The sequence below is a fragment of the Salmo trutta genome, unplaced genomic scaffold (genome assembly GCF_901001165.1).
Source record: "Salmo trutta unplaced genomic scaffold, fSalTru1.1, whole genome shotgun sequence".
Taxonomy (NCBI): domain Eukaryota; kingdom Metazoa; phylum Chordata; class Actinopteri; order Salmoniformes; family Salmonidae; genus Salmo; species Salmo trutta.
The window spans coordinates 2,064,523-2,075,556 of NW_021823115.1; the positions used below are offsets into that span (position 1 = coordinate 2,064,523).

Genomic DNA, 11,034 nt, shown 5'->3' on the forward strand with positions numbered 1-11,034 from the left:
ATATTCTAAACTTTATCTGACCACACACACACACACACAGTGTTTGTGTTCTGTCTGACTGTGAGATAGTTTATTTTATTTAACCTTTATTTAACTAGGAAAGTCAGTTTTAAGAACAAATTCTTATTTACAGTTTACGGCCTAGCCCGGGAAAACCCGAAACCCGGACGATGCTGGGCCAGTTGTGCGCCCGCAATATGGGACTACCAATCACGGCCGGTTGTGATACAGCCTGGAATCGAACCAATGTGTCTGCGCCACTCGGGAGAAAATAACAATTTGATAACATATAATCTTTTGACTCATATTCTAGGCTAAATTTGGTTGCTTTATTCCAAGTTGTAAAAAGTTCCAAGTTGTCAAGTGTTTCTAGAGTTAAAGTTAAAATCTTTCGACTAGGTCTATATTATTTATCTGTAAATGTACTGAAGCCTATAGAGGTCGCTGTGATACTACAATAGACAGGCACCGAGCCAGCCAACACGTTCAGCCTGCCATACCTCCAAATAGCGAATACAAAATATATTCGTCTATTGCAAATACTACAATAAAAATATTCAATTTAACAATTTTCAATAGGAATGTTGACATTGCGTTATACCCACTAAATATGTAACATGAAATGTAATTGTTATTAAAATAACAGTTTAAGGAGGCTATTATTTGTTTATAGTTGTTTTATAGTTGATTTAATTTGAATGAAACCTGTTAATATTACCGTCTTTAATGTAGGCCTGAGATATCTTTCTTTTTCTGTATTGAAGTGTGATCGTTGTGAATCCAACATTACCACCGTTCATTCCAATAACCAAAACAATGTTACACTTCAAATCACATCGCCATAATCCTTGTTCCTCATCATGAACCCCTATTATTAAACTGATTCAATAGAAGTATCTTACTTCAGTCCATCCCTGTAACTTTTCCGATCACATGTATCTGTCCGGACCCCCCCCCCCCCCCCCCCCCCCCCCCCCCCCCCCCCCAAAACACAGTTAGTAACCCTGCTAACAACGTCACCGGACCAGCTAACCTCTCACTATTAATAATACATTACTGAATCGACTTTTCTTTCTGACGGATTAGATTTGAACCATTTGATTTTGGTTTGGGCAGGGCGTTCCCACATTATTACTTAATGATGCTCCCAGCTGCTCCTGTCCGTTTCCCCGGCACCAGCAACCATCTGGCCCGGTTATTAGCACCTCAATGCGTCGCCGCTCCCTCCCCATTTAACTGGAGAAAGTGGAATAACATTAGATAAAGGAGGGTCGGTATTATCCGCTGCTTTAGCCGCTCTGCCCCTCTCTCTAACAGGGGACGAGGTGAAGGCGGTTTCCTCCTAGCTGCTAATGATTATATTGGGATGGACCATCTTAGCGTTAGTTATGACAAGCCATTTACCCTGACTGATGTGTGTACTAATAATAATAATAATAACAACAACAACAACAATAATAATAATAACAATAACAATAATTATTATTATTATAATAATAGTAATAATAACAATACTGATAATAATCGTGTAGGTTTGAACCAAATTAAATTCTGGTATTGTTTCATAATATTGTGCAACAGAGAGGCGTCCCCTTTTCTCTAAATATTTCACTGTGTTAGAGTTGTTTGATCTAGAAAATACCAACAAAAAAAACAAAAGATTATATTCTTTGATTTCTCTATAATTTCATTTAGTTTATTAGACAAAATATACGATCTGGACAAATTTCGTCAACGCGCTATTTACACATGTAAATGACTGTATGTACAGAACAGAAGAGTCCAACGGAATAAAGACAAAAGGAAAAGACAACCAAACGTCCCAGGGTAAAGAGCGGGTAAATAACAGGCGCCATTATTTACAACAATAGACGAAATCCTGCCACAGGAGTTTATATCAAATTAACCATTTGTTCTGAACGCTACGGTGAATTAAATTATTTCTCATTGTCCTTTTCTGAGTGCGTAAAGTCTTTATTTTGTTGTTCCAGGGCAGAATGTCTTGATCAAGCCGAGGAAAGGGCCGTTAGAACCAGCTGCGGCGCGTCTTGCTGAGTCCTGGGGATGAAAGAACAGGCAGGAGGATGAAGATAACAATGGAAAGAGAAAACTGGTTTCTATAGAATAGAATATTATTTTCAAGTAGACTTGCCACTGGGTCAACATACAGAACATGTGATCTAGAATGCTATATCTCTTCAAGTTTTCATGTGAATTCTATTGACGCATTTTTACCTATATCAGGAACTTGTACTTTAAAGCATATAATTTATTACACGAATGATTCCACGTGTGTATAAAACATGCCAAACTACACACACACACAGACAGGCCCGTCATATGAGGATAGCACTGCCAGCAGCGGCCTAGTGCTAACAGTGGGGAGAAAACAGGGTCTAAACAGGCCCGTCATATGAGGATAGCACTGCCAGCAGCGGCCTAGTGCTCATAGTGGGAAGAAAACAGGCTCTGTGTAAATGTTAGCACTCTAGACGGGGTAAAGTCTTCCACTAGAACGCTCCCCAGGGCCAGGCTGCTCCCCGGGGTCTTTAGGGAAGCCGAGCCCCAGACAGGTCCCGTTTTACGGGGGACTTGATAAGTAGTCAGCCTCCAGAGGGAGGGAATTAGGGGAGGAGGGGGAAGAGGGGGGCTGGGGCCAAAACCCCGTGTCACCCGGAGAAGAACAACTCTTTTTTTTTTTTTTTTTTTTTTAGAAGCCAGACCAATCTCTCACATCTGTCCACCAAGAAACCAGTCCCTATACCTTCTAAGAGCCTAACCATAACACACCACAGAATGACACCATTTTTGATATTAGGAAACCATTTGATATTACAATTATTAAGAATATCAGTCTTACTGCAATGCTTTAGTCCGACTGCATTTAGCCAATCAATCAAACAGCGTCTTACCCATCGTGAAGGGGTCTGAATGAGGACTTCAGAGGTTGCGTTGGAGGAGAGGCACTTCTTACAACGTTTTCACGGTCTGAAATAAAAGGATTAAAACTCATTACAAAATAAACTAATTATATATTTTAATTAAATACCTGAGTAATAACATAATGCTTCTATGTCATTATTATTATTATTATTATGATAATTATTATAACAAATACTAGTGTGTGTGTGTGTGTGTGTGTGTGTGTGTGTGTGTGTGTGTGTGTGTGTGTGTGTGTGTGTGTGTGTGTGTGTGTGTGTGTGTGTGTGTGTGTGTGTGAGTAGAAACTTTAGTCGTTTTAAAAACACTCTTTTTTTTGGACAAAATACAATTAATAGGCTAACTGTAATTTCTATGATATTTTTTATTTTATTTTGTTGTTGTTTACCAAATATAACAGTAAATAAAGCATTGCGCATAGGATTCTGACTGGTGCGTACCTATGTGCTTGGGGCTGAGTTGTGGCGAGGCTCCAGTCGACACCAACACCGAGGCCTGGTGCTGCTGCTGTTGTTGTTGGGTCTGTAAGTGAACGTTATGATGCTGGTACTGATTAACACCTAGAAACGACCGGACATTGAGCAGAGAGTTCTGCCCCAGGAAAGCTCCGTTGGTCCAGTTATGAAACTTGCCTATCTGACAGGTATATAGTCCGTGAGAGGGCAGGAAGGCCGGGTGCTGCATCTGAGACGGGGTGTGACCGGTAAGACCGGAGGGAGAGTTGGACTTGACAGAACTATCAGGACTGGTAGCCGTCTCAGCTAACGACCAGATCTTAGGCTTAGTGTTCACTGGGAGCTGAAAACTTCCCTGTCTGTCCGGGGACACAACTATGGTGTTGCTGTTTCTATCAGAAAGTTCTTCCTTCCCGGAGGAAATGGAGTTCTTAGATTTGTCGAAGGCGTCGTGTTGCAGGGCGAAGGCTCGCCGTTTCTCCAGGCTGTCCAGTTCTCGGTGTCTACCGTCCGGTTTATCATCCTCATCTTCATTGCTCTGATCTCCATCGTTATCGTCTATCTTGTCTATATCGATGCTTTCAAGATCGATCTCCTCTTCGTCGTCGTTCTTCTCCGCGTCTCCCTCATTGTCGGAGCCGAAGATGTTTCCATCCTCGTCGTCTTTACTCCTGGCCCCCCAAGTCACCTTGTTCTCCTTCTTCAACCTCCTCCTGGCGTTGGCGAACCAGGTGGACACCTGCGTCAGGGTCATCTTAGTAATGATGGCTAACATGATCTTCTCTCCCTTAGTGGGGTAAGGGTTCTTCCTGTGCTCATTGAGCCAGGCCTTCAGCGTGCTGGTACTCTCCCGGGTGGCGTTCTTGGGCCTGGCCGGGTCCCCGTACTGGAACTGGCCGTATGGGTAGAAAGCTGGCGAGGTGTGGGCCGTGAAGCTGCCTGGATGGACGCCAGGACTGTCCTTCAGCTCGTACTGGGAGCCCTGGAAGGATGAACAACGCCACGGGATTGGTTAATATGTTGCTTAGAAACACGTGAATGTCTATAAATGCCTGATACCACGCGTACATTTCGACATGAAGAGCATTTCATAATGGGCCTAATCGCTTGGATATCCCTGAAACTCATTTATGCCACTCGTTTACGTTAATTACAGTTTGGGATAACTGTGGACAACGTCCTTGAAATAGCGTCCAAAAGTTCAGAAAACTATAATAATCATAACCTATGTATTATATTTAAGCCTATACATTTAAGAGTATGACTATACACACAGATATATATATATATTCATGATATGTTTTCGCGTTTTAATTACTGAGTTGAGTAGAATTCCTTTTAATGCATTTGACCGAAACGGTATCAGTTGCCGCTGCGGCCTTGTCTGTTCTCTTGTTCTTTAAGCAGTACTATTTCTGTATCAAAAGCAGATGGAAGTAACTATTAAATGAAGTGTATTTTTGTAGGACAGTATAAAATGTCAATGTCAACATGGATGTAAATGATTTATTTGATGCGAAAGGCTGTAATGTCTACCAGAGAAGGCCTTATTCACGCTGCATTCTTGTAACCGTGTTCTATAGTGATGAACTGCCTTATAATGTCAAGTATCTGTAAATTATCATTTTTACATGTCAGGTTATAAACTTTAAAAAAATAAAAAATATTTCCTAAATACGTACGTCTTATCCTCAAATAATTTCCCTCAAAATGAATTTAAAAAAAAGTAGAACTATGTTGCGAGACTAAATGATAATATAATGTTTAGGTTATTGTGGGCCTGGAATATGTTTGGCGTAAAGGTTTGGTTTATATAGCTGCTGTTTTATCCGAACAGTTAAATGATTTGTGGAGCTGCCAACTTCATGCAAAGGCCTTTTTGTTGTTTCTATTCACCAAAACGAATATCTGTCTTTCGGGATATTTCAGAAGCCGAGAACCAATGCTTTAATAATTAAAATTAACTAAACTATATCATTTGTGTCACAAGCACCATTATCTAGACTAAACTCTCTTTTATACTAAATAACTTCTCCCTCAAACGAAATGTCAGATCGTTTTTTTTTTGGCTCATTTATATCGAACAACATTTCTTTGAAAGCAGCTGGAACAAACTCCCACTTCAAATCAATAATACACTTCCGAAGTAGGTTACGAATAATGAATATTAGTCCAATAATTAAGACGTGCAGATAAAAGTTATAGATTGTTATTTCTTATCATCAAACTTCCGGAGAGCGAGAGTATATGCAACTTCCAAAGCAACCGCAGACTGAATAGTACTCAGCCGTCTTTTCACCTGCCTTTTTCCGGTAAAATAAGTGAAACACTTTGACGTAAAGCAACCATACAGACCACTACAATACAACACCAGAAGAATAGAAATAGCCCTTACCATTTGAGAGAAAAGAGCCAAGTCTGCGCTGCTGTAAGGCAGGAATGCGCTGTAGTTGTGTGCAGTGTAAGGGTTTGCGTACATGCCCAACACCGAGGTGACTGCAGCGGCAGCAGCCGACTGGTTACCCGCTATCTCAGCGCTCCCTCCCCGGGACGACGGAGTCAGGACCCCCGGCCGATCCACGCCGTACACCGCTTGGGAGGCACTTAAATACTGAGGGTAGCCCAACTGGGGGAAAGACATCCTCTCCGCCGAGTCCGTATGCCAAAACACGTCGGAACACGAGACCCGAAGAGTAAAGAAGTCAAAGAGAAAGTGACCAGGAAAGAACGGCAGCAAATAAGGTCACAATGAGTTCTTCTGCTATTCTTTTAAATCTCAGCTTTTCTCTTTCGCTGCAACACCGTCGGATGTGATCACATCAACAATTGAGCTCCAACTGATGTGCCTGCCCCCAGGTCTCAGCCTGATCTCTCAGATACAATTTGAAGTTTATGCCTTTGATTGGCATCCCACTTGAGCAGCAAGCTCCTCCTCGCCGGAGCATGTGGCTAGAGCATTGGCTGGGCCGCTGCATCATCTCTCAGTTGTTGGGAGTATTGTATGTTAAATGTTTAGCGTTTACAGTCCCATTCACTGAAGCTTTGATTGTTGTATGACAACCTGTCTACACGATTTTACAGCTGTCCAACATAGTGGGATAAAGCACAAGGAGCAGGGAACTTCCTGAATACGTTCAACTGTAATTAACACAGCAGGGAAATGGTGGACTTGTTCTATAGGAATTATCAGGATATTTTCTCTCTCATTTAGATATTTTACAAAGTATTTCTATAGGCTTTTTTTGGGAGTATGACATTTTATTTTATTTATTTTATTTTCTATCTTTTTTTTATTTCTATTATTTTATTATTCTGTCCAATCTTTTGAATTGATGAACTTGGCAAATGAAATGAGACACGGAACGGGGATGTTGTCGATAATTTGGAACAAAAACCTAAAATCATAAGTTGACTACAGCTACAATTCCCTTTAAGGCATCATGATAGTGTGTCATGTCATGGTGGTATTATTATTATATAGCTTTGGGATGGATGAAGAACAGAAACTTAGTTACAGCGAAGTGGATTGACACATAGTGTCATCTTTAACGGAAGCTTGTAAAATTGTGTCACTAATTGAAATTCAACTCTGCTGCTGGTTATTGAAAATGCTTAACCTTCATTCTGTTTTTTAGCCGCCTGACCCCCCCCCCCCTTCACTTTCTTTATGTGTGTGATGGGGGATTAGTGTTTTTCTATCAGACCAACTTAAAGCAGATAGGTAGTTGTTTATAACAGATAGGTAGTTGTTTATAACAGATAGGTAGTTGTTTGTAACAGATAGGTAGTTGTGTTTAACAGATAGGTAGTTGTTTTTAACAGATAGGTAGTTGTTTGTAACAGATAGGTAGTTGTTTATAACAGATAGGTAGTTGTTTGTAACAGATAGGTAGGTGTTTGTAACAGATAGGTAGTTGTTTATAACAGATGGGTAGTTGTTTATAACAGATAGGTAGTTGTATGTAGCAGATAGGTAGTTGTTTGTAACAGATAGGTAGTTGTGTAACAGATAGGTAGTTGTTTGTAACAGATAGGTAGTTGTTTGTAACAGATAGGTAGTTGTTTATAACTGATAGGTAGTTGTGTTTAACAGATAGGCAGTTGTTTGTAACAGATAGGTAGTTGTTTAACAGATAGGTAGTTGTTTATAACAGATAGGTAGTTGTTTATAACAGATAGGTAGTTGTGTAACAGATAGGTAGTTGTTTAACAGATAGGTAGTTGTTTATAACAGATAGGTAGTTGTTTAACAGATAGGTAGTTGTTATTAACAGAAAGGTAGTTGTTTATAACAGATAGGTAGTTGTTTATAACAGATAGGTAGTTCTTTGTAACAGATAGGTAGTTGTTTAACAGATAGGTAGTTGTTTATAACAGATAGGTAGTTGTTTGTAACAGATAGGTAGTTGTTTATAACATATAGGTAGTTGTTTATAACAGATAGGTAGTTGTTTATAACCGATAGGTAGTTGTTTATAACAGATAGGTAGTTGTTTGTAATAGATAGGTAGTTGTTAATAACAGATAGGTAGTTGTTAATAACAGATAGGTAGTTGTTTATAACAGATAGGTAGTTGTTTATAACAGATAGGTAGTTGTTTATAACAGATAGGTAGTTGTTTATAACAGATAGGTAGTTGTTTAACAGATAGGTAGTTGTTTATAACAGATAGGTAGTTGTTTATAACAGATAGGTAGTTGTTTAACAGATAGGTAGTTGTTAATAACAGATAGGTAGTTGTTTAACAGATAGGTAGTTGTTTGTAACAGATAGGTAGTTGTTTATAACAGATATGTAGTTGTTTATAACAGATAGGTAGTTGTTTTTAACAGATAGGTAGTTGTTTATAACAGATAGGTAGTTGTTAATAACAGATAGGTAGTTGTTTAACAGATAGGTAGTTGTTTATAACAGATAGGTAGTTGTTTGTAACAGATAGGTAGTTGTTTGTAACAGATAGGTAGTTGTTTATAACAGATAGGTAGTTGTTTGTAACAGATAGGTAGTTGTTTATAACAGATAGGTAGTTGTTTAACAGATAGGTAGTTGTTTAACAGATAGGTAGTTGTTTAACAGATAGGTAGTTGTTTATAACAGATAGGTAGTTGTTTGTAACAGATAGGTAGTTGTTTGTAACAGATAGGTAGTGATTTATAACAGATAGGTAGTTGTTTATAACAGATAGATAGTTGTTTGTAACAGATAGGTAGTTGTTTAACAGATAGGTAGTTGTTTATAACAGATAGGTAGTTGTTTGTAACAGATAGGAAGTTGTTTGTAACAGATAGGTGGTTGTTTATAACAGATAGGTAGTTGTTTGTAACAGATAGGTAGTTGTTTATAACAGATAGGTAGTTGTTTAACAGATAGGTAGTTGTTAATAACAGATAGGTAGTTGTTTGTAACAGATAGGTAGTTGTTTATAACAGATAGGTAGTTGTTTATAACAGATAGGTAGTTGTTTAACAGATAGGTAGTTGTTAATAACAGATAGGTAGTTGTTTGTAACAGATAGGTAGTTGTTTATAACAGATAGGTAGTTGTTAATAACAGATAGGTAGTTGTTTAACAGATAGGTAGTTGTTTATAACAGATAGGTAGTTGTTTGTAACAGATAGGTAGTTGTTTGTAACAGATAGGTAGTTGTTTGTAACAGATAGGTAGTTGTTTATAACAGATAGGTAGTTGTTTAACAGATAGGTAGTTGTGTTTAACAGATAGGTAGTTGTTTATAACAGATGGGTAGTTGTTTATGACAGATAGGTAGTTGTTTAAAACAGATAGGTAGTTGTTTGTAATAGATAGGTAGTTGTTTATAACAGATAGGTAGTTGTTTATAACAGATAGGTAGTTGTTTGTAACAGATAGGTAGCTGTTTATAACAGATAGGTAGTTGTTTGTAACAGATAGGTAGTTGTTTGTAACAGATATGTAGTTGTTTATAACAGATAGGTAGTTGTTTATAACAAATAGGTAGTTGTATGTAACAGATAGGTAGTTGTTTGTAACAGATAGGTAGTTGTTTTAAACAGATAGGTAGTTGTTTATAACAGATAGGTAGTTGTTTGTAACAGATAGGTAGTTGTTTGTAACAGATAGGTAGTTGTTTATAACAGATAGGTAGTTGTTTAACAGATAGGTAGTTGTGTTTAACAGATAGGTAGTTGTTTATAACAGATGGGTAGTTGTTTATAACAGATAGGTAGTTGTTTATAACAGATAGGTAGTTGTTTGTAATAGATAGGTAGTTGTTTATAACAGATAGGTAGTTGTTTATAACAGATAGGTAGTTGTTTGTAACAGATAGGTAGCTGTTTATAACAGATAGGTAGTTGTTTATAACAGATAGGTAGTTGTTTGTAACAGATAGGTAGTTGTTTATAACAGATAGGTAGTTGTTTATAACACATAGGTAGTTGTATGTAACAGATAGGTAGTTGTTTGTAACAGATAGGTAGTTGTTTTTAACAGATAGGTAGTTGTTTAACAGATAGGTAGTTGTTTGTAACAGATAAGTAGCTGTTTGTAACAGATAGGTAGTTGTTTATAACAGATAGGTAGTTGTTTGTAACAGATAGGTAGTTGTTAATAACAGATAGGTAGTTGTTTGTAATATATAGGTTGTTGTTTAAAACAGATAGGTAGTTGTTTATAACAGATAGGTAGTTGTTTGTAACAGATAGGTAGTTGTTTATAACAGATAGGTAGTTGTTTAACAGATAGGTAGTTGTTAATAACAGATAGGTAGTTGTTTGTAACAGATAGGTAGTTGTTTACAACAGATAGGTAGTTGTTAATAACAGATAGGTAGTTGTTTAACAGATAGGTAGTTGTTTATAACAGATAGGTAGTTGTTTGTAACAGATAGGTAGTTGTTTGTAACAGATAGGTAGTTGTTTGTAACAGATAGGTAGTTGTTTATAACAGATAGGTAGTTGTTTAACAGATAGGTAGTTGTGTTTAACAGATAGGTAGTTGTTTATAACAGATGGGTAGTTGTTTATAACAGATAGGTAGTTGTTTAAAACAGATAGGTAGTTGTTTGTAATAGATAGGTAGTTGTTTATAACAGATAGGTAGTAGTTTATAACAGATAGGTAGTTGTTTGTAACAGATAGGTAGCTGTTTATAACAGATAGGTAGTTGTTTGTAACAGATAGGTAGTTGTTTGTAACAGATATGTAGTTGTTTATAACAGATAGGTAGTTGTTTATAACAAATAGGTAGTTGTATGTAACAGATATGTAGTTGTTTGTAACAGATAGGTAGTTGTTTTTAACAGATAGGTAGTTGTTTATAACAGATAGGTAGTTGTTTGTAACAGATAGGTAGTTGTTTGTAACAGATAGGTAGTTGTTTATAACAGATAGGTAGTTGTTTAACAGATAGGTAGTTGTGTTTAACAGATAGGTAGTTGTTTATAACAGATGGGTAGTTGTTTATAACAGATAGGTAGTTGTTTATAACAGATAGGTAGTTGTTTGTAATAGATAGGTAGTTGTTTATAACAGATAGGTAGTTGTTTATAACAGATAGGTAGTTGTTTGTAACAGATAGGTAGCTGTTTATAACAGATAGGTAGTTGTTTGTAACAGATTGGTAGTTGTTTGTAACAGATACGTAGTTGTTTATAACAGA

At 37.4% G+C, this 11,034-nt stretch overlaps 1 protein-coding gene across 1 annotated transcript; it reads right to left on the reverse strand.

Moving 5' to 3' along the window:
- Window positions 1-1,666: 1,666 nt before the first annotated feature.
- Window positions 1,667-6,655, reverse strand: LOC115189000 (iroquois-class homeodomain protein irx-1). The gene is made up of 4 exons (XM_029747814.1): window positions 5,791-6,655; window positions 3,381-4,377; window positions 2,913-2,988; window positions 1,667-2,058 (listed from the first exon to the last, which is right to left on the reverse strand). Exons 1-4 carry the CDS (start codon window positions 6,034-6,036, stop codon window positions 2,007-2,009), a joined length of 1,371 nt encoding a protein of 456 aa, XP_029603674.1. The 5' UTR covers window positions 6,037-6,655; the 3' UTR covers window positions 1,667-2,006.
- Between the last annotated feature and the right edge of the window lie 4,379 nt (window positions 6,656-11,034).